Source organism: Arvicola amphibius, chromosome 5 (assembly GCF_903992535.2).
Source record: "Arvicola amphibius chromosome 5, mArvAmp1.2, whole genome shotgun sequence".
Taxonomy (NCBI): domain Eukaryota; kingdom Metazoa; phylum Chordata; class Mammalia; order Rodentia; family Cricetidae; genus Arvicola; species Arvicola amphibius.
Window position 1 is genome coordinate 141343724 of NC_052051.1, and position 23639 is coordinate 141367362.

Sequence of the window (23639 nt, forward strand, 5' to 3'; positions counted from 1 at the left end):
CTATTGGCTATGTTCAGTTCGGACTCTCCAGATGTCTGCGGTTGTGCGAACCCTCTTTTCTACAGTAAACCTTCTCTTCAGCCATGTCTTACATTGGCCATGTCCTCATTTTTCATCCAATTTAAAGTTACGTAGACTTATTTCTGTACACGCCTGTGTACGTGCGCGCAGTGAGCATGTGGTCCGAGGACAATCTCTCCTTCCACCAAGTAGATTCCAGGGATCCAACTTAGCTTGGGAAAACCCGCTGAGCCATCTTCGCCTACCTCACATTTCCTTTATCAAAGAAGCATTCAGGAACAGTTCCGGGCTTTTCTCTGAAGCCCTAAACGCTATTTGTGGCGGGGGTTGGGGTGGGGTGGGGGAACAAAGATGGAGCATAGCGACCCCATGCTGACCGGGGCAATCTTGGGTCCTCTTTTCTGTGCCACGGGGTGAGCTAGGTGAGGCAGAGCCTTCAAACTGACCCCAGCTAAAAAGGCTTACTGCCTTCTTTACGTTAAGTTAGAAAAAAACCAAAAAGTCCCGTCAACGTTTTTACACGAACTCCTATTCTCCTCCCAGAGTCTTGAGAAGTGGCAGGCACTTGTTTTTGTTTGGGTCGACTTTTATGTAAGTGGTGGGTGAAGAGACTCGAAGTTACACTTTTGGACATTCAGGAAATGCCTTCCTAGTGTTTGCATTTTCATAATAGGCGTGGACTAGCCTTCAGCGCCCAAGGTTAAAACGGTCACTCCTCGCTAAAGAAATTCTAATCACAGTCACAGCTAGGGCTCCAACAAGTTTTGAGTTTAATTGTTTACAAACCCTTGTGACAGTCTTGGTGTTTGGCTTGCGGCTCCCACCCACCTCACACCCGTGGGACACCTTGGTAATATGTGCCTTTGGGAATGAGTGCCAGAGGGTCAGTTGCAGACGGATTTACAGAGGCCGCCCATGACCAGGGGCTGGAAGTGCCCACCTTGCCCTCCCGCAGGCTCCGGACCCGGACTGGCTGAGAAGTGAGCGTGGTTTACCGCGTGGCTAGGCGGGGCGAGCCCAGGATGCGGAGCGAGGTGGGGGCGGGGAGAGGGCGGAGCGAACGGTGAAGGGTGGGGCAAAGAGCGCGGGGCGGGGGCTGTTGTGGGGAGGAGGGACTAATGATGAGAGGCGGGGCCTGAGATGGGAGGGCGGGGCAAATGGGGCGTAGGGGGTGGGGCACGAGGCGCGCCTACTTGCGCTGCAACTCCTTGCCGGCCTTCCTGCTGCTGCACGGCGCGCGGGCTGAGGCACGGCTTGGCGGGAACGCGAAAAGAGCGTGCGGAGCCTCCGGTGTTGGCGGCGGCAACGAGTGGGAGCCCAGGTCCGGCCGCAGCACGCGGAACTGAGCTGAAGGTGGCGGGGCCTGGCGAAGCCGCGATGAAGCCGAGCAGCGAAGAGGAGGAGGAGGCGGTGCAGGGAGTGGGCCCCTGGGATGAGTGCTTCGAAGTGGCGGTGCAGTTGGCGTTGCGAGCGGGACAGGTGAGCACGGTGGCCGCGTCCAGCCCTGAGGCACCCCCGAGATGGGCAGCGTGGGCGTGCTGTTGGCGCGTGGGCGGGAGCGGGGCGAGTTGCAAGGACAGGGCCTGCGTTGTTTCTGGGGCGCACCTTGCTTTGACCCTTCACCCCCCTGCAGCGGGAGGAAGCGAGTTTGGGTAGCATGGGGTCACCACCACGGCGAGAAGAAGGGCGCAGCCTTCGGGAAAGCGTGAGGGACGCGCCCCTCGTTTGGCGAAGGAACGGCCAACTGCTGGGTACTTGACCTTGGCGTTTGAGTCACCTGGAAAGCAAACGTCCCTCCCAGGCTAGAATGCCGCAATTGCTTCTTTTTAAGGGCCAATCCTGCAGCCGGGTTGTCGAGGCCCCCTGTTTCAACCCCAGACGCGTGGAGCTCTGGCTGGGTTGCCTTCTCCTGGCATCCTGAGCCCAGGCAGCCTAGGCTCACAGCGCCTCCAGGGAGTGACTGGCACAGACCCGAGTTCAGGAGGAACTCAGACTGCCGGAAGGATGGAAACCAGCGCAAAGCTGAAGAAAACCAGACTGGGTTTGAAAGCTTCACTGTGGAGTCTCTGTTTTTCCTTTTCATTTTTGTGTTCGCCCACCTAACTGTTCCTCAGTCTCTTCAGCAGCGCCGAACTTCTAACATTGGTGGGGTGAATATGCACTGGCTCCCCAGGACGTCAGAGCAGGCCTTGCACCGTGCTTTGCTCCTTAAAACGTGGTTGCATACTGCTGACTGGGGTGGGGGGGGGCAGGAGTTATCGTAGTACTGTGCACAGAAAGACTTATATCCAAAAAAGGGGGGCATTATTTCAGGTGTATCTGAAAATATTCTAAAGGGGATGTATTAAAAGGTGTTGCCATGGTGCTGGGGATGGAGCCCAGTGGTATAGTACATGTACAAAGCCATCCCAACATAGCAACAACCGGAAGAGCAGTTACTTTGAAATTACCCTGTGCATTATGGAGAGTCCAGCCCTTCCCAGTCGACTGATAAAGCCTGTAACTCAGAGCAAACCTCACCCTAGAAAAATAGATCCTCTGGGAGCAGGAAGTGGCAGCCCTCCCTCCCATCTCCTTGATTCTGTTCCAACAAGAGCATCCTTCCAGAGAGAGCGATGTCAGCGGGTGGAGGAACTTTAAGACTCCGCTCTAAAGCCTTTTTTCCCTGGGGACTTTGAGAAACTAGGACTTCGGCACTGCTGTGTGAAAGCTGTTGAGTGGAGTCGCAGGGTCTGTGGCCGTTCAGATTTCAATCTTTAAAGGCATGGAGGTGTAAGTCATTTCTCCTAGTCAGCGGTGCTCATCGGAAGTTTGCAGCACCACAAGGCACCGTTCTTAAGGGTTTTGTACACTTTAACTCAAAGAGATTGGTGCTTTTGCAATTTCCCAACAGCAAAAAAAGCTTTAAAAAAAAAAAAAAAGAGGCAGTGAAATAAAGATTCTGACATTAGGAGTCTGGTCAGGGAGCTCAGGACTCTGGGCGCCCTCTTGGGAATTATGCGGCTTCCTGCCTGGCTAGCATTGAGCGAGGGAAAAGGCTGAGAGAAACAGAAGACATGCGAGGTCGTGGTAACCTGTAAAGAGGGAAAGATTCTCTAAATGATCTGTAGGAATCAGGTACTGACCGGAGAAAGTGGCCTGTAGCAAGGCAGCCCCGTGAGGGCGGAAAGACGGTGGGTGACGTCTTTGAGTCCTCCTGAGGCACGGGCTCCACCTGTGCCAAGGCTCTGCTAGTTCATCATGGGGTGCTTACTCTCCATTGCCAGCTGAGGGTCTGGGTGCTGTCTGCTACAAGGTCAGGGCCTCAAAGGGAGGGAGCTCCGAAGATATTTCTCCAGTGTCCCCAGACTGCACTCTCTCCTCTCAAGTTCCCTTTGCTCCATCCTGAGAGAGCTCCCTGCCCAGAGATGCCCCTTGCCTTGCTGTCTCTTCTCTCTCCCCCTTACCTCCTTTGCACTCCACCCATTTATCCTTAGCCTACTGGAGTTGTTCCTGCCCTTCAGAAGTCCCAGCCGCTCACGTGCTAAAGAGGCCACAAGAGTGTGTGTGTGTGTGTGTATGTTTGTATGTGTGCGCACATGTATGTGGGTAGATACATGCATGTGTGTTTTGCGAGGGACTCCAGACAGGACTAGCGTATGCTCTACCACTTAGCTACACCCCCAGCCCTTATCGTGTTTTCTGTCTCTTTCCTTCTGTTCTTTCCTTTCCTCCCTTCTGACAGTCTCCATATTTAGTGCAGGTTGACCTTACGATCGATCCCCTTAGCTCTGCCTCCCAGTACTTGGATTATAGGTGTGCACTGTAACGCCAGCTCATTGTAGTATTTTCTGTAGGGGAACAGAAAGATAAACAGCTTTTCTGACTGCAAAATTGAGCTTATTATCAGTGGTTTAGAAAAATTATGATAATATAGTTTAAAATTTTACAGTTGTTGTCGTCAACTGAGAACTTCAAATTTTCTTTAGTGATGCAGTATTTTATATATTAATTGTACTGTAGAAAAGAGTGTTGAACAGGCCTGATCCCAACTGCATGCATTAAAAACCTCACATATTCGGATAGTCACACCTTTCTGGTGCCGGCTGCCCCATACAGGTATACTCCTTTCTCTGTACCGAGTAATGGTGACAGCAGGCCAGGCCAGTGGGTTTGGTGAGCAGGAAGAGAATGTCTGAAAGCCGTCCTTTCCTGGCTGGCCAACAATAACTTACAGACAGATAATGCCTGCACGTCCCACAGATAGGTCTCGTCAAACCTAGGTATGTCTCCTGACACCTCCTTGCCCAATCTGACCACACCCTCTTCAGTCCCAGCGGATGCCAGGTCTGACAGAGAGTTGGTCATGGATGAAAGGGACAGGTCAGATCTAGTCACAGTAGCTGGCTTCTGTGCGCTTGCAAAAGGTGGTCTGGGGAGCTGAAACTGTTTCATTGTTGGTTCAGATGTCTTGTACATGTTACTTTGATACTGTTTTAAAACCGTGGCACTAAGACACTGAAGTTCATTCGCCAGGCAACATTTGTCCAGCAGCTCGGGAACTTCAGCCCTATGTTCTGTTTGTGACGCGCGGTCTTGTGTAGAGTCTTGTGTGCAGCTGCTGTGTGGATCCCACACGAATATGACTGAGCTTTGTAAAGCAGTGGTGGAAAATGATCGATTTTTGAAGGCTGAGGTGACAGTTTGGGTTGGGTGTAGGTCATGAGGGACAGGGGTGCTAGGATGGCGTCAGGGACATGGGCCTGAAAATCGGGTTGCGTGTCCAGAAACAGTGAGCTGCGGGTGAGTGGAGCAGGTGTGGAGCCGTTCGTTCCTAGTGAGTGGTGCAGGGGCAGCCAGGGGATGTCTCATTGAAGAGACAGAGTGGATCCTGGTTGCAGGAGAGAAGGAGATGTGAATGTGGCGAGCTTGGTCAGCTTACAGGACATATCACCCCGGGCTGGGCTCCTGGGGTCTCTTTGGGAGAGTCCCAAATGCCCCTGTATGACCTCTTCATCCTGGTGGCTCCTTTCTTCTGCCTGGGCTGAGACATCTGCCACTGAGGAGGTGAGAAAGGGTGGTGACCTCACATTTCCACGTTCTCCCCGTCTGCTTCATTCCCTGCCTCACTTGCCCCCTTCCCCCGAGAAGCCAGCCTTTGAGCATTTGGTCCTCTCTCTGCCGGCTGCCCTAGTGCTGAAACCCAGGGTTTCCAGCAAGTACTCCACCATAGAGCTGAAAACCGAGCCTTCCGTAAGGGCAGAGTCCCTGTGAGGCAATGGCGCACATGAACCCAGAAACTGTGCTGGTTTTCCAGGTTCCTGACCGCACCTGAGAAGCCAACTGTTGATCTCCTATTACAGAATCGTGGTGAAAGGGATGTTTTTCTTTTCTTTGGCTTAATAATTTAGCTTTATTTTATGTGCATTGGTGTGAAGGTGTCAGATCCTGTGGAACTGGAGTTACAGACATGTGTGAGCTGCCCCGGCTTCCACATTTTATTTAGCTTTTGGTTTTTTTACCCCAAGGGAACGGGCTTAGGAACTTTGGGTCATCCCTCTTTGTATTTCTCACACTTCATTTTGCTGACAAGGGCTGTCTGAGAAAAATGGGAACCGAGAGCCTTCTCCACAGAGAGAAAGAAGACTTGCTCCCGTGCCTGGCACCTGTAGTTCTTGGCAGATAGGGAGTCTGGTAGAATTCCTCTTTGGTCTCACCTGAGGAAAAGCTGGCGGAGTGCCAGTCCTGATCTCTGAGGCCCTGAGGTGGTCCTTTCCTAACCCAAAGGAAGCTCTGCCAATGGCGATAAGTCCTTGGGGCTGGGGAAGGACAAAATCACATAGCCAGAAGAGTGTAAAGTTGGCAATCAGTTCCAGGCATTCCGCTTCCATTCCCGCCCTAGCGCTGAGGTAGGTGGAAACTGAGTAAAGCCTCTGGGCGCTGGGAACAAAGTAGGGTGCAGAAGAGAGGGAGTCCTGGCCACCCCTCTCTCCCAGCCTCAGCTGGCCTGCAGCTGCCTTCTCCTGGGAGTTGAGGGGAGGGTTTGGTTTCCCCAGGCTGAGCCAGTCTCAGGATCCAATTGTTGCTATCTCTGCTTGCTCCTAGCCTCTGATAAGTGTTGCCAGATGTTTCTTTGCAGTGGCTAGAGACTAGTCACAGAAGCCTGCCAAAGGACCCCAGAGGAGGTCATAAAAGGATCTGAGAGGTGGGGACAGCTTCCTGAAAGATGTCATAGTTAATTTGTATCCTCAAGAAGACTAGGTGATGAGCTCAGGAGGGTGAAGGGGAGGACACAAGGGATCCAGATAAGAGTGCATATGAAGATGGTGTGGCTGAAATGGAGCTGAGAAAGCCTAAGATGAGCCCTAGAGGGTCAGTCACTGGGCGTGAGAAAGAGAGGTGCTGCTAGGCTAGAATAGGCACTCGGCTTAGGCTGTCTGATATTAAAGGAGATACATACCTTTCTTTTTTGAGTTTGGAATTCAGACTTTAGTGACTTAGGTCCACATTTTATATATTAAACATTAACCGAGGGCTCTTTGGAGAGGGGAGAAAGTCATGCCAGAAGGTCTCCAAAGAACATGCTGTAGATAGTAACCGTTAAAAAAAAAAAAAATAAAAAATAAAGCATACACTAACTTGTTGCTCATCGACTGATTAAAATCTCTTAAGAATGAAGGGAAAAGAGTCATGGAAAAGGGCTTAAAACATAACAGTACACATTAACTTGTTGCTGGTAGAATGATTAAAACCTCTAAGATTAAGGGGAAGGAGTCATGGGAAAGGCTTTAGCTGGTACTCAACATACATTCCTATCTCCCACTGCAGCTTAGCCTTGGCCATGGGTCTATCACCTTCCCTAGGTGTGAGAGAGTTAGGAGTTAAATTTTCTTTTCCTTTTTTTTTTTTTTAACATGTAGAGCCAGCCCCAGAAATCAAACTTCTCTTAACCTCAGATTTTAGGCCCCTGATTGACATTTTTACGTGGCATGTTTGAAATAGGTCTCTGACCTGGCCATAAGCCATTGAATTTTGTCAGGTTCGTGTTTTTTCAAAAATCAAAGTGGTGGGAGTCTGGGAGTGTGGTGGTGAGCACCTTTATTCCAACACTTGAAAGGCAGAGGCAGGTGGATCTCTTTGAGTTCAAGGCCAGCCTGGTCTACAAAGTGAGGGCCAGGACAGTCAGGGATACATAGAGAAACTCTGTCTCAAAAAACCAATAAAATAAAAAGAGTCTGGAATAGAAACAAAAGCATCTAATTGGTGGATTCCTTACAGTTTTGGAGGCTTAGTCCATTATCATGGTGGGAGCATGGCCGTATGCATGGCATTGGAGCAGTAGCTGGGAACTGCATCCTGATCCACAGGCAGAGAGAGAGAACTGAAGCACTAGGGGCTTTCAGAACCCACCTACTCCTTGTAATCAGTTGTACTCCTTGATGACCAAGCATTCAAGATTCAAGTGTATGTGCCTGTTGGGGCCATGCTCACTCAAACCACCACAGATGGGAAGGTCTGACACTGAAAGCCTCATAGAAGAATATCAGCCTTAGAGGGAGAGCATAGGAAGGAGGAGGGTAGACATGAGAGATGGGGCTCTTGTTGGCCTTTAGAAAGTACAGTTTACATATGGCGCAGAGAGAGGTTCTGCTTGTGGAACCCCCAGGAGCCAAGGTCCTTTCTCCTGGGCCAAGGGCTTCTTCTTGTGACTGCCCTGGCTGTCATTAGTGGGGATCACAAACTTATGAAGGAAGAAACACACTGAAGGGGAGCACAGTCTTTTTGAGGCTGTGGCTCTGAAGTTACAGCGGTGTCTCCATCCCAGACCCAGCAGCACAAGAGGGAAGTCAGGGTAACCTTTGAAGGCAGCTCTGGGACCTCCTGAAACCTGGGGCTCTGGTCCTAAAAGGAAGAAGTGAAGTTAGATGCCTAAGGCCAAGTCCAGAAGCTGCCGCATTCCTCCTTTGTGACCTTGACATCCAGGGTAGTGAGGACCATCTGTGCTTTACGGGAGATGCATGGTTACAGAGGTACAGCTGGCTGCTTATGGTAGGAGCGAGTGCCTAAGGCAGACTGAGTTCGGCTTTGGAAGCAGGGTAGTAGATGAGACCATGTTTTAGGAAGGCCCAGACGATAGCAGGCTCTGGGCCCATTGGAACCTTTGTTAGCACAACCAGAAAAGGAGGCAAGAGAACAGACACAGGGGTGGCCAGTGTTTACACAGACATCAGTGGTCCTGTTGGAAGGAACGTGGTAGGAACCAGCACTTTCTGTCTTTCCATTCCCACAGCTCTGTGCTGGAGGAGAAAATGAGCAGCAAGAGGAAAAGTCAGGGAGCCTCTGCTGTCGTGGAGCTCTTGTTGCCATGGGAGCAGCACAGCCAGCTACATCTACAAGACAGCCGCAGGTGGGAAGAAGGTAGATGGAGGGCCAGACGGGAAGGCCCTGGATAGGAACATTCTGCCATGATCAGCGGGAAGTTGAAGACAGATATAGGAGAGCAGCTTGGTATGGTAACCCATGAAAGGTGAGGTGACAGGCTGGCAAGGATCTGGCCGTGTTGTGTTTGGGGTCCTTCTGGCAGCAGTAGGAAGCCATTGGGGAGTTTTCAGAACTTTGTCTTTAGTCCTTAATCCAGCTTCTATATGAAGGCCACATGGGTGTGCGTTGGGCTAACTGACTGGTTTCATGGCTGCTTCCTCTTAAGCAGGTCCCAGGAGACACTGGTTTCAAAATGGAGATCTCTCTCTCTCTCTCTCTCTCTCTCTCTCTCTCTCTCTCTCTCTCTCTCACACACACACACACACACACACACACACACACCTTCTGCCAAATGAGACTGTCCCAGCCTCCCGGTGACCCTCCTTGCTCCAAGGTGTGAAAACTGCCCTGCCTCCTTACCGCAATGAATCTTGCCAGAAATGTTGATCTCAGACCCCAACCCTGACCCAGCAACCAATCTTCTCCTAGCAGATCCTGGAAGCTCTGGTGCTTTGTGGTCCTGTTAGACTCTTGAGATGGGTCTCTCTCCCCTGTTCTTACTTTCTCCTGCCTCCCCCACTGCAGCATACACATTACCCAGATAACACTGGCTGCACCCACACGCTGAACCTCCTTCCCTGTATAAGATATACACACAGTGCCAAGTGGCCTGCCTGGACTGGCCCAGAATTGGGATTCCTGGAGGATGTCAGGTTCTGTGTGAGCTAGACAGTGAAGAGTGTTGAATTTATGAGCACCGTGGAGGTTGGTTACACAGACGCTGTGTGTAAATTGGTGTTGTAAGAGAATTAGCATGGTGGTAATAGGCAGGATATTGCCAATTCAAGACAGGAAGCCCTGCAGTGTAGGCTGGAGGCCGGCAGGATATGAACAGTGGTGAGCTGACGTTAATGGACTGTAGGTGGCCTCTTGATTTTCATATTGCCCATCACATCTCAAATCTATCATGGTATCTGTTATTTTTGGAGCCCAGATACAAACATAGCATCACCTTGGTAGGTGCATCATGGGTCAGTTATGGGAAGGACAGTGAAGCAGAGAGGAGGGACCACTAAATGTCATGTTTCTGTTTGTTCTTTAAGATTCCATTTGTGGGCCGGATAGATTAGCCACCAAGCCTGAGGATCTGAGTTTGATATCTGGGACATGGCATGACTCCTGCAGATTTTCCTCTGTCTTCCCCATGTACACTGTGGCTTGTGTGTGCTCACAGATGGCCAGACACACATACAACACAGAAGTGAAATGTAATTTAAAAGATTCTATTTACGGCCCTCCTCCCCACTAAAGACCTCTCCACCTTGGCATCATTAGTACAAAGGCATGTGGGTTCTACCTTGGCATCATTAGTACATAGCTCTTCGGATGCTATGGATTAAGTGTCATAAATGAACAAAGGATATCAAGTCTGAGTAGCCAGTCTGGGTAGTACTTTTTAAATTAAATTTATTATGTATGTGTGCATGGGGGTGGGGTATATATCCTATGATACACGTGCGGAGATCAAAGGACGACTTTGTGCCTCACTTTTCTCCTTCCACCTTTACGAAGATCCTCGAGATTGACATTATCACGGCACTTTGGAGAGAAATGCATGCTTTGGTGAGGTAGCTGGTTCTGGAGGGAACAGGGCAGGTCTATTTAGGTTTCCTGACCGCCACTTTTATCCAGTTTTAGACAGACTTGAATAAAACAGCCCCAGATAGAACTGGAGGTGGCACTTTCTCCCACAAGCTGAAATGTATCCTTTTGAAACATTCAGCAATGGACCAACTGCTGATGTCTTGTTCAGGTCTCTAGAGGTTTCTGAGACTACCCCAGGCCAACAGAAATGGTGCTAAACCAGGCCTTACCCTTACAGTGGGTTCAGTCCAGATGTGTTACAGCTTGCCCAGGTGTAGAGCCTGCATTTGTGGTCCCTTAGAAGCCTCCAGTATCTTTGATGTGCCCCTATGGGCGGCTGGTTGCTGTTCTGCAAACAGTATCAAGAGCCATCCTTGGTTCCCGTGACAGTTCAACGTGGGGACGTTTGTAGCCTGTATTCCGAGGCTCACTGAATGTTTGTGTGATTCGTGAAGTGAATCAGAGGCAAGTTTTGAAATCACGGAACTCTAGGAGGCAAACCTGTGACATGGCGTCTTATTTTGGGGAGTTCCTGTTGATGACATTCTAGCCTTTTTCAAAACCTTTTCTTCCAGAGTAGAGTTTCAAATGGAATTTGAATGTAGAGTCTCAGGTAGGGAGTCTGTGTTGGGGTGGTTACAGTTCCTAGAGGTCCTGAGAGCCCAGAATGATGCAATGTGTCATTGAAGGAGGAGGAGGGTAACTGCAGGCCCTGGCCAAAGCCAGCCAGTCCCCAAAAACAGAGGGCTCGGAGTTGGGGAGTTGGGGAGAAGAAGGCCGACAGTTCTCACCGCCTGCCACGCTCTTGTTTCAGATCATCAGGAAAGCCCTCGGTGAAGAAAAGCATGTCTCGACCAAAACCTCCGCTGCAGATCTGGTGACAGAGACAGATCACCGTGTAGAAGACTTGATAGTTTCTGAACTGCGAAAGCGGTTTCCTTCCCACAGGTGAGTGCCCTCTTTGGAGGCATGCCCCGGTAACTCACACAGCTGAAAGGCACTGCCACTTGTCGCTGAGGGGCAGGTGGGAAACCCCAAGTTGCCAAGCTCAGGCCCTGGTCCTTTCATTTTTAGGGAAGAAAACTGCTTGCTTCTGTTCTCTTTACTGCCCCCTCGACAACCATCCAGTCCTCGTGTCTCCTTAGGAATATGGAAGAGCCTCTGCTTTCTTAAATGTATATTAAAAATACTTTCATTAGACCATTCTGTAGTTTTCTTTCCCCAGAAGTACTTACATGTACAATCAGTAAATATGAGATTCTTGTTTTCAGGATAAAGAGCTAGTCATTTACTTTACATTGTGCTTATCATATTGACTTTATTTTATAGTTCTGTTTCCAGACATATGAGAACTTTTGGGTCTTGTTTTGATTTTTGGTTTGTTTATTTGTCTTAGTTTTTCATTAGCATATCTATAACAGTGGCTTTCATTATAACATTTTTATACATGTATTAACATTTTGGCCATATTCACTCCTCATTGCCGTCTCTTGTCCCCTTCCAACTTCTGGTGCTTCTCTTCCCAGATAGTGTCCTGGTCTCCTCCTTACATGTCTGTCTGTGTCTGTCTGTCTGTCCACTACCCCTCTCTGAACTTTTACAAGAATTATTTTAGGGTGAGGGACTATTTACCAAGGCCCAGGCATCTCACCAGTGGTTACATCACTGAAGAAAATGCCTCTCCTGCCTTAGCAGCCGTTAACTACCTGTAGATCTTCAGGAAGGGGCTGGGTCTCTCAAGCTCCTCCCCGTTCCATGATGCACTGTTGACAGGCCCAATCTTGTGCAGGTGGTTCTAGCTGCTGAGAGTTCAGGAGTGTAACAGCCAGGCCGTAGCTAGTCCATGACAGTTCCCAACACTCCACCCCTTCCTCTGGCTTGTGAATTCTTCCTGCTCCCTCTTCCTCTGTGTTCCCTGAGCCTTGGAGGGGGTGATGGGCCTCATTTAGGGCTAAACATCTAGCAGTCACTTTCTCTCAGCACTTAGACAAGTTATAAGTCTCTGCAGTAACTGTCATCCACTACAAAAGACTTTTCTCTGCCCAAAGTTGACAGCAGCACTGATCTGTGGACTTAGATGCCAATATTTAATAGTAACTTCTCTACTAGGATCTGTGATGTCCCCAGCCACAGACTTCCCACGATACCATACATGATACCCTTCCCTCCTATGGAATGGGCCTCATCCAGTCAGAAAGTTTGCAGGTACATCTTGCCTGGCAGGTTGGTAATACACAGTGTCCGCAGCAGAGTAAGACCATCGGTGTCTTCTCTCCCCTCCGAAGCCTTCATAACACTTCCCAGCACTGTGAAAGCTAGTCATCAGGGAGAGCACTTCTGGTTTGTTTTCTCTTAAGTCCTCCACCAAAGCACGTGGCGTCTTCAGCCTTAGGGGCTTCCTTTCTAGTTCTGGTGGGCAACAGCAACAGTACAATAGCCTGTGTAGTTGGGGGCTTCAGGGACCTCCCTGACCAACACCTTGTAAAGAGGTAGTCCACCCGAGCACTGAGTTGTTTTTCCTAATAAACTTATAGCTTCAGGGAAAGCTTTATGTACCCACAGAAGATATCTGTTCAAACTTAATTTTCTTTTTTTTTTTTAGTTTTTTTTTAAACTTTGTGTGTGTGTGTGTGTGTGTGTGTGTGTGTGTGTGTGTATGTCAATATATGTCAGAGGTTCTACTTCTAACAACACATGCTCAGAAACGCTCCCTGCCTCTGACTCCAGAGGGTTCTGTGCCCCACTTCTGATAATCGTGCCTCCCTGGCCACCCAGGGGTGTATCCTAAGAGCACAGGCTAAAACATCATCTGTGTAGGACTGCATCCATTTCCTATGTTCAGTAACGTAGACACCCCTTACTGTGGACAATGTCCGTGGTGAGACATAGGCCTTCACAAGGATGCCCCTTTCCTCCAAAGGCCAGAGTTCTTCATCTTCTTGGGCCATCCTGTGGAGGATTGACTATAAGTCAGTCATCATTTCCTTAGAATAGTTAAAATATTTATTCAGCATTTGCATATAGCTCTAGAAGAGCCAGGGGCTCTAGAGTAAGACTGTAGAGCAGCCCCTTCCTGGCCCCTGGTTTCTGCAGGACACATCTTGAAGACCAGGGCCTTGGGTTCAGGGCTTCCCTTGCCTTCCTCATGTGACAGCTCATAAAGATGCTGAACCTGTGAAAATGGGATTATGGTTCCTGGAGTTCTGGGTGTTGATTATTCTAGTCTGGCTGTGTATCTGTGCGGCCATGGGTAACAAAAATACATACATGGTAGTCTCCTTAGCGTCTGTTTGGGACATGATCGGTGTTACCCATTTTTACTGTGATAAACGCATTAATTAAAGAACAAGTTTTGGTTAAAATATATACATTATTTTACTGCTTTTTAGTGTCCTCTTTGGGGAGGTACATCAAGTTGAACCCATGACCTGAGAATGGTACACAAGTTTTCAAGCACTGAGCTAAACCCCCAGCCCCCACTTTTAGCTTTTTTTTTTTTTTTTTTTTTTTTTGAGACAGGGTTTCTCTGTGGCTTTGGAGCCTGTCCTGGAACTAGCTCTTGTAGACCAGGCTGGCCTCGAACTCACAGAGATCCGTCTGCCTCTGCCTCCCGAGTGCTGGGATTAAAGGCGTGCGCCATCACCGCCCGGCCACTTTTAGCTTTTTAAAGTCTACTTGTAATTCATCAACAATGTGAAAAGAATGTATCACGTAGCTTGCTTTACTTCCTGAGGAAAACAAGTGCTATGTCAAGCTGCATAGTGATACCATGACCACAGCAACTCTTGTAAAAGAACGCATTTAATTGGGGCTGGATTACAGTTTCAGAGGTTTAGTCCATTTTTATGGCAGGGAGCATGGCAGCGTCTAAGCAGGCGTAGTGCTGGGGAATGAGCTGAGAGTTCCGCACGTGGATCTGGATCTATAGGCAACACAGAGAGACACTGGGCCTGGCTTGAGCTTTTGAAACCTCAAAGCCCACCCCCAGTGACACACTTACCCCAACAAGGCCATACCTCTTAATCCTTCTCAGTAGTTCCACTCCCTGATGACTAGGCATTCAAATATATGAGCCTTGGGGACCATTCTCATTCAAACCACCATAAGGGTTATTGGATCCAGAGGTTTTCTGATGGAGTCCATAGGATCTCTTCTATATAGAATCATATCATCTACAGATAAGGCTACCTTGATTTCTTCTGTGCCATTCTTAACTTTTATACCTATCCTGTGTCTTATTGCTCTGCCTATGACTGAACTCTTCATCGAGTAAGAATGGAGAGTGGTGGCTCCTTCCTTGTCTTGTTCCAGGTTTTAGAGGAAAAGCTCAGTTTTCAGTATTGAAAATAACTCTGCCTTTATGTTTGTCTTATATACTTTTTTTTGGAAGTATGTATTGTCTAGTCCTAGTTTCTTCCGGACTTTTATCGTGAAGTCATGCATGATAAAAGTGAACTTTGTCAGGTGTTTTTTTGTATCTGTCAAGATGGTTTCTATCCTCAAGTCTGTCTATGTGATGTCAGGATACATGGCTTACAGTGTTGAACCAACTGACTTTATCCTTAGGAAGAAGCGAGCCTAGTTATGATGTAGGATCTTCTTAATGTGTTCTTGAATCAACTGCAAGTGCTTTTCTGTGAATTCTTGCATTGTGTAGTCTTTGTCTTTTCAGTCTTTATCCAGTTTAGGTATTATTTAGATAACACTGCATTTAATTATTTAGGCAGTACTGACTTGGTAGATGGAGTTTGGTGATGTTCTTTCTAATTTGTAGAGTGGTTGAGAACTGTCGTCATCAGATCTTCTTAAAGGGTTAGTAGGATTCAGTAGTGGATCCTTCTGACCTGGGGCTTTTATTTGTGGAAGGACTTCTAAGTTCCTACCTCAGTCTCGTTGTTTGTTATGGCCTGTGTACATTGTCTGCATCTTCTGGTTTTAATTTTGGTAGGTTTATATTTAGAAAATTTGTGCATTTATTTTAGATCTAAACTGGAGTATTCTGTGATCTCCTGAATTTCCCTGGAGTCTGTCTAACAAGCCCCTTTTCATCTCTAATTTTTATTAATTTGCATTTCCTCTGTATGTTTTGATAGGCACTTGTCAGATTGCTAATCTCTGAAAAGAACTAGCTGTCTGTTCGATTCTGTGTTTTGGACTCTTCACCTCTCTTTGGTGTCCTGTCACCAATACAAACCCTGTGGTCATCAGTATCCTCTTGAGTGATGCATCCAAGATGCTGAGGTTCTCTTGAGCTGGGGAAGAGGATGGCAGCTTGAACAGCTGCTCAATGTCCCTGCTGCCTTCTGCCCCCTTGAGGTCATTGTAACCTGGTGCCCTCTGGTGTCCTAGCACATAGCAATATCTGCTGAATGTGTAAGTCAATCAGAACATAAAGCAAGGTCCTGCCACCAAACCTGGACATTTGTGCCCAGTCATCTTCCCACTGTGCTTTGCCCTGGACTCCCCTCTGGGCCATCTGGTGGGGACAGGGCTGCAGTGGAAAGACAGGACCAAATAGCATCAGTCACCTCTGCAGACTGAAGAGACAGTCCTGACTTAATTCAAGACCACATTCAGTAGCCGGAAAAGAAGAAAGTCTCAGAAGCAGACACTGCCAAAATGAAAATGGAGAGCTTGTACAACTCTTGACTTGAGGCATATCTTTTCATCACTGTGTCTACCTGGTGCTGCATTCATGGGCGTTAGCACCTGTTCCTTGGATTTTTTAAAAATATTTATTTATTTATTTTTATTATGTATACAGTATTCTTTCTTCAGGCCTCATTACAGATGGTTGTGAGCCACCATGTGGTTGCTGGGAATTGGACTCAGGATCTTTGGAAGAGCAGGCAATGCTCTTAACCGCTGAGCCATCTCTCCAGCCCCCCTTGGATGTGTTTTTAAGAGTACAGTATTGCCGGGTGGTGGTGGCGCACGCCTTTAATCCCAGCACTCGGGAGGCAGAGGCAGGCGGATCTCTGTGAGTTTGAGACCAGCCTGGTCTACAAGAGCTAGTTTCAGGACAGGCTCTAAAAAACTGCAGAGAAACCCTGTCTCAAAAAAACCAAAAAAAAAAAAAAAAGAGTACAGTATTTTCTGGGGGCTGGAGAGATGGCTCAGCGGTTAAGAGCACTGACTACTCTTCCAAAGGACCCAGGTTCAATTCCTGGAACCCTCATGGAGCTCACAACTGTCTGTAACTCCAGTTCCAGGGGATCTGATGAGACCCTCACACAGACATACATGTAGGCAAAACACCAATGCACATAAAATTATATAAAATACAGCATTTTTTTTCTTTAAAAACAATTCTAGCCTGGCGGTGGTGGCGCACACCTTTAATCCCAGCACTTGGGAGGCAGAGGCAGGCGGATCTCTGGGAGTTTGAGGCCAGCCTGGTCTACAAGAACTAGTTCCAGGACAGGCTCCAAAGCCACAGAGAAAAAAAAAACAAAAAAAAAAACCCAACCAACCAAACAAACAAAAAACCAATAAAACACAACTCTAAGATTCTTTAGGAAAGACAGGTAACTACAGAGGACAGTGCCAAAAATGGTGTGACTCCTCATGTCTTTGCCCAAGAAAAGTGGCAGAGCTAATGCCATACTCAGTGTCACCTAAGTGGGCCAGTTCTGTCTAAGCCCGCGTGTGGGTGGAAAAGAAGGGATAGTTGCTTCCCTGCCTTTGGCTCAAGCAGCTGAGCTTGTTGACTCTGTTTTAAAAAGTCTGGCATTCCCTTCTGCACAGGTTCAGTTTGAGATTTGGGTTCTGTCTCCTAGTAGGACAAAAATCACACTTGTGGCTGGGTGTGGTAGTGCAGGCCTTTAATCCAGCACTCAGGAGGCCGAGGCAGGCTGGTCTCTGCGTTCAAGGCCAGCCTGATCCACAAAGCAGATTCTAGGACTGTTGCACAGAGAAACCCTGCCTCAAAAAAACCACACGCAAAAGAAAAAGGAAAGCAAGAAAGACCCTCGTGAGGGTAGTTAAGGAACCTTATGTCAGAGGGCCTTGTCACAGAGGGGCCAGTCGAGATCCCCACCTGTGTCAACTTCTCAGCTGAAGACAGCTAGTGTGACCCTAATGGAGCATGTAAGGAGGCCACCATGAGCACAGGAACCTGCTTCAGCACTCAGGACGGGGGGGGACGTAAAGCAACCTGATGACCACACTGCTCCCCACTCGGGCCGTTATTTTCTCCCAGAGAGAAGGAAGCAGAAACCAGGGAGGGGAGGGTGGAGGTCACCTGTGGCAGTGGGAAATGTGGGTGATAGTTACTCTTCCACGGCGCAGGTTCTGCTCTGCAGGCCAGCATGACCTTTTGAGCTTCTGCCGCTGAACTGGGAACCAGGTTTCCCTTTCTTCTACACTCGTTCAGGTGCTCTGAGCTCCTGCATCTCTGCCTGGCCTGCTCTGTTTCCCTCGTGTGCCTCCAGAGCTGCTACAGTGAGAGTCACTCTGATTGGGGGTGGCTGGGGGCGGGGGTTGTACTGGGGCTGGAACCCAGAGTTTTGTGGCTGTTACATATGCTTGTCTGCTGAATGTTGGACATTAACTCAGGCTGAGCCCCCCTGCCCCAGCAGGTTCATTGCAGAAGAGGCCACAGCCTCCGGGGCCAAGTGTGTGCTCACCCCCAGCCCAACCTGGATCATCGACCCCATCGATGGCACCTGCAACTTTGTGCACAGGTGAGGAGGGGCTGGGAGCTTGCAGGGTCAGGGCTCCATGTGGTCCCTGGATTTTCTTTTCAATAACCTAAGTTTTGAAGACATAAGTGTACAGTAAGTGACTAGTCTTGTAAAAGAAAATCGTATCTTGACTTTTTAAAAAAGCTTTCCGTCAGGCAGTGGTAGCACACAGAGGCAGGTGGATCTCTGAGTTCAGGGCTAACCTGGTCTATAGCATAAGTTTCAGGACAGCAGGGACTGCACATAAAGAGACCCTGTCTTGGGGGTAGGGGTAGAGGTTCCATTTGTGACTCTAAAGAATTTGGAAGGAAACTTTGTTTTAAAAATATTTTTTGACAAACATGTTGGCACATGCCTTTAATTCTAGTTCTTAGAGACAGAGTTAGGTAGATCTCTGTGAGTTCCAGGCCAGCCAGGGCCATATGGTAAGACCCTGTCTCATTCGTGTGTGCATGTATGTGCATGTATGGAGGTTTAGTAGCATGCACCTGTGTGTGTTTGTGTGTGTGTGTGTATGTGTGTGTGTGTGTGTGTGCGCGCGCACATGCATGAGTGTGTGTGCATGTGCGTGTGTGTGTAGATTTGGTGGCATGTACTTGTGTGTGTTTGTGTGTGTGTGTGTGTGTGTGTGTGTGCATGCACGTGTGTGGAGATTTGATGGCATGCACCTGTAATCCCAACACTTGAGAGATGGAGACAGTAGAATCAGGAGCTCAAGGCCAGCTTGAACTAGATTGAGATTCCCCCAACACACTTTTAAAGTATTTTTTGCTAGTACAGGCCCATAATCCAAAAGCCAAGATGGAATCACAAGTTTGAGACCTGCCTCCCTATACTTAAATATTTTACTATACTTTAAAAATTGAAAACATAATTGCCTGTAGATGAAACGACTGCTTTAAGGTGTTGCCCCTACAAAAGAGGTGGAGTCTGAGGTACAGAGCCAGGATGAGTCGGTGAGATTTAAGTGTCTCTCAGGAGCTAACACGTGACTGCAGGCTGGGCTTATGGGAGTAAGGCTAAAGGGCTACCTAGAGGTCCCTGGCAGTGACAGATATGGGAGCTTGTCCAAAGACCCAGAAGTACAATAGGTGACGAGACTTTCACAGAGGGCAGGTATTTTACCTTGTCGTTCTATGTTGCCAGCACTTCCTCACCCCGAGATCCACACTCACAGGTGTGGGCTGCCTAGCTCTCTGGCCCTTGTTGGCCTCCATGCTATGCTTACCTGTAAAGTAGTTCCGAGTATACATTAAGCGTGACTGTAGTGACTGTTACCTTGAGAACTCAGTCGTGCATGAGCAAGGGGACCCTTTTGATGCTGTGAAGTAGTGCCATCTGCTGCCACCAGGCTGTCACTTCACTAAAGCATAACCCCTCGGTGTGTTTTGCTGAGTGGGGTACCTCTCACTTCTGGTTTGTCATCCAGGGTACTCATAATAGGGGTGCAGTGTCCTATAGGGCATTCCCGCTAAGGGCCACGTGTTCATGTTAAGGTCTGCTGTGGCTCTCGTGTCCTTGAGATCTCTAGTACTTCCTGATCTGCAGCCCTCAGGGGAATTGGGCTGCAAAGAGTGTCCTGAGAAGCAGGCTCTAGAGTTGACCTGGCAGTCCCACCATGTGAAGGCCACAGCTGCAGCTTGTGACCTGAGCCATCTGAAAGCCTGCAGTGCTGGGCCCATAGCCAGCATGGCTGAGGGAACGCTGTGAGGAGCCTGCCTAGGAAGCCAGGAGGCTTTGCCCTTCGGGGTTTCTGCACAGGATTCTGTTCGTGGTCCCACTTGGTATTTTTCCCTGTGAGTTAACAGTACTTGGTCTTTCCTTGCCCCCTTCCTGTTTTTTAAACTCCTATGATCTTAACACAAAGGACAGATTATTTGGAGACCCAGCAACAAACCGAGAAGACTAAAACCACAGCTCTAAAATAAAACCTTCTCTCTACCACTGACTCGCCCTGCTGTTGCCTGCTTGGGAGCTCAGGCAGGAGACAGGACGGGGGTGTTAGTACTACTGAAAGGCTGCATCTGTGTGGTGGCTGCGGTCCAGCGTGTGTGACGTCATCTACTTTGTCCTTCACATGCATTCTCAAGTAGGGGCTGGCCTTTTTCAAAGTCTCTACCTGCTTAGGCTCCTCGGTGGTTGTTACAATCATCCCTAGTTAGTATTATGTGGTCATTGTTACATTGTATCAGCTTTACCTCGGCTTGCAGAGCCCGCCTGTTCCCTTAAATTAGCTATCTCACAGCACGGCTAGCTACGGCTTTTTATGCTGGAGGCAGTGGGTGAAACTGGCAAGTCATTTTGAAAGTCAAACCCAGCCAGAGCGCAGGAAGGTCCTTGTGTGCTGGGTGGGAGCCTTCCCACAGCCACACACACAGCTTCTGAGAACTGTGTCCCTACATTACGGGTAACCCATTGTTGTCTTCCCTTGCAGATTCCCTACTGTGGCAGTCAGCATCGGATTTGCTGTTCACCAGGAGGTAACAGTAATCCTCCTTGTTTGGTTTCAACCTCTGCATTGCTCTTTGGCATGTACCTTAACTGTGACTAGTACATCCAAGTATGTATTTTTCAAATCCAAGAAAATAAAGAGCCACAGAAGATTTCTGTAGGGGTGTTGGTTTTGGGCTTATCTCCTAGGCTCTTATTAGTGCTGTGGTCTATAGTCCTAGCTGCTGTGCAAAGCGATGTCCTGAGCAGATGGTCAGAACGAGTCTCCATCTGACCCCGAGAGCATGTGATCTTGTCACAAACAAGGGAGCTCCTATTTTTGGATGACATTTTTAATCTCAATATTCTATTCTTCTTTCCCTCCTGGCTATTAGTATGAGAACGTGGCCTTATCAGGATTCCCAGAGACTTTCTGAACTAAACCATAGCATGAGACCTAAAGGAAAGGCAGGGGCTAGAGTCTCATTCAGGAACATGGCAAGAGCCTTAATTCCTTATAGTAGCATGAGCAGAGTTGGGGTCTCCATGTCTTCTACAATTGCCCCCCTTCAGAACAGCATAGTGTTGCCATCTTCAGAATCACCATACGTTCCCCTCATGAGAACAAGAGTTTGCTCATACCTCAAGCCCTTTTGGTGTAGGTCAGTAAAAATTTGAATATTGCCAGTTGGGTAAGGAATTGATGAGCCATTACTTTCTCTGTCTGGTGTTGTCACGAAGACTAGCAAGGGATATCTAGAAAGTATTGCTGGAGAGCCACACACTGTTGGGAAGTCCTCTCCAGCAATCAAGCCTGTACTGTAGGCTGGGTACCCATTTCTGAGTGGCTAAGCTTACCTCAGGGATACCTAAGACTCGGCTAAGGCATCTTGACCTCTCCAAAGCTGGGCATGCGGGTCCTGACATCACGCCTGGGGTGTATTAACTCCAGGTGGTGAAAGCAGGCAGGAGAGGAGAGAACAGTCCTAGAGAGGGAGGCTCGTCACTTCCACTTGTTGGAAGCTTTTGTCTAATTTGTCACTGTTGATTCTGCCTGCACAGGGACCCTCTCTGGGCAGTAACTATGCTCCCTGGGGCTGTCCATGGGTTCCTGTGTCCGTTGCCTCAATGGATGTGTGCTCAGCTCTTCACACACCAGCAACCTGGAGAAAACTTAAGCTGGTTTTTTTTTTTTTTCCAGTCACAGCCAGAGGAAGGAAGGGTAGAGGGTGATGAGAGAGAGGCCATTCTAAAGATTGAAACTTTCAATACTTTATTATGATAACGTTTATATGGTTTTATTAGTATTTATACAGCTTTAACATGTTCATCTAAGAAACGGCTTGCTTTCATGTCCAGGTGTAGTTTGAAGCCGGCTTTTCTCCATTCCTTTTTGGAAAGTGGTTTCTGTTCCATTGTCATTGTCACGGTTCTGGTTCCAGCTCTAAGAGGAGCCTTCATTTTTAGACTGCTGTTACTTCCGTGTCAAGGAGTGACGTGCGTCCGCTTTCTTCCTGCCCCTTATAGCTGGAATTCGGAGTGATTCACCACTGCACAGAGGAGCGGCTGTACACCGGCAGGAGGGGCCAGGGTGCCTTCTGCAACGGCCAGCGGCTCCAGGTCTCCAGGGAGACAGGTGGGGTTCATTCAGCTCCTCTCAGGTTGTTTCGGATAGAGACAGGTGAATGGGAGGTGCCCAGTGTCACCGTTACACAGATGGTGGTAGCGAGAGTGCAGAGAGTTCTAGCTCTTTTTAGGGGTACCATGGCCCTAGTGGAAATAGACACAACTTATTCCGTGTAGTGCTAATGCCTGAGCGGTCAGGAGCTTTGAATTCATTATTACCTCCCCTGTATCTGTCATCTTTTAAAGTGGCAATTACTGGTTACAGTTTGGTCTGGTGGGACTAAGAGAGTAGCCAAGAGGACCAGCAGAGCATCCGGGCACAGCTCAGCGGTACCCATGGCCACAGCCATTCACATTTGGTCTCTGACCAGGGTGTTAGAGGGGCGAGCGCGGTGGGGATGAGCTACCGTAGAGAGGCAGTGTTTGCACGTGCCTCAGGCCTACCACCAAGATTACGGCTGTCCATGGAGAGACTCAAGGACATTGTTCCCTTGTGGGAGCTAAACCGTGGAGCTGCCCGCCATTAACAATGTGCCAGTTGGGGGCTCTCCGTCCTCCCTTTGTCCCACAGTGACTAAACGAGTATTTTTTTTTTTTTTTCGCCTATAGGATAGGTAGGATGGGCAACAGAGAAATGCCAGGAATTTCGTGTATGTTGGTGAGGTGGAGACAAGGCAGTGTGCAGATTCAGAGAAGAAAAAAGGAGCCTAGAGAGAAAGAACTGTGGGAGAGGTAGACTTTAAAACCCCCGCGCGAACACGTAACTGAGTCTGGAAAGGCCACGAGAGCTCAGGGTGAAGCTGATGGTGGAGTATCTTGCCTAGCATGCCCTAGTTTGCTCTGCAGCTCAGGACAGGACATGGGCGGCAGTCACGGCCTTGGCTCTTGTCTGTCTGAGTGTCAGAGGCTGTACATACATAAAGAGCCCCAAAGTTAGTCTCTGCTTTCTGTTTGCTGATCCTGGCATCAGTTCCAAGATGACAGCACTTGGCTCCCAGCCTGTTTGCTGCCTTTCACAGCCTCTTCCCTGTGCCCGTTGCTGGTTTTATCTTCAGCAGTTCCTTTCCATGTCAGCTTCTCTCTACTTCCCCACTGCTTCATCCTCCTTAGTTAACGCTGGTGTCCCAGGGCAGCACAAGCCTGCCTGTGAGGAGCTGACCTACTGGCTGTGTGTGAAGGCGCTGTGTGTGGTTGTGTTCATAGGCCTTTGGGGAGAGAGGCTGGGAGAGCATGTGTGGACCAGAGCAGAGGAAGTGGAACTCACAGGGACCCTGTGTGGCATCCCAGTAGGACGATTGGCCAGTCAGTGGGCCAGAAAGAGTACCTGCCCCATTTCTCCTTCTGCCAGTGTTTAGTTTGGCTCTGGAGTGGTTTTAGTTCCAGCCATGCTGGCAAAAGGCATCCGTCCAAGCCTAACTGGGAAATGCAGGGCGAGGAAGCTGATCATTAAACATGCCTGGGTGAACTTTGCTCCAGATTTCATTTGATAGGACACTAAACTATTCACACACCCACTTTCTGGTTGGCTGCCTTCACAGGTCGTCCGGTGGTGACTGCCGTCTCTGAGAGACCCACCCACCTCTGCTCGGGTACCTCCTAACCCCGCAAGGGGGAGACTTGGGCTGGCTTCCACATTACTGGGTAGAAAGAAGCCTGTCCCTAAAACGTCTATCCCCACTGGTCACTCACCTCCCTTCTGCACACTGCCACACTGTGCCCTCACCTTGCCAAAGCACATTTGTGACCACACGTCCAGTGTGCCGTTCTCAGCTC

General features: G+C 48.8%; 1 protein-coding gene across 4 annotated transcripts in view; it reads left to right on the forward strand.

Moving 5' to 3' along the window:
- Positions 1 to 1196: 1196 nt before the first annotated feature.
- The window catches only part of Impa2 (inositol monophosphatase 2), a 29044-nt gene continuing 6601 nt past the window's right edge, over positions 1197 to 23639 (forward strand). The window contains exons 1-6 of one of the 4 annotated variants that reach the window (XM_038329985.1): positions 1197 to 1500; positions 10940 to 11073; positions 17703 to 17810; positions 20245 to 20290; positions 21768 to 21876; positions 23405 to 23455. In XM_038329985.1, the coding sequence (XP_038185913.1) occupies positions 1399 to 1500; positions 10940 to 11073; positions 17703 to 17810; positions 20245 to 20290; positions 21768 to 21876; positions 23405 to 23455 (550 nt within the window). In that variant the 5' untranslated portion in view covers positions 1197 to 1398. The remainder of the gene's footprint in view (positions 1501 to 10939; positions 11074 to 17702; positions 17811 to 20244; positions 20291 to 21767; positions 21877 to 23404; positions 23456 to 23639) is intronic. The other 3 variants (XM_038329986.1, XM_038329987.1, XM_038329988.1) reach the window with 3 other exon arrangements.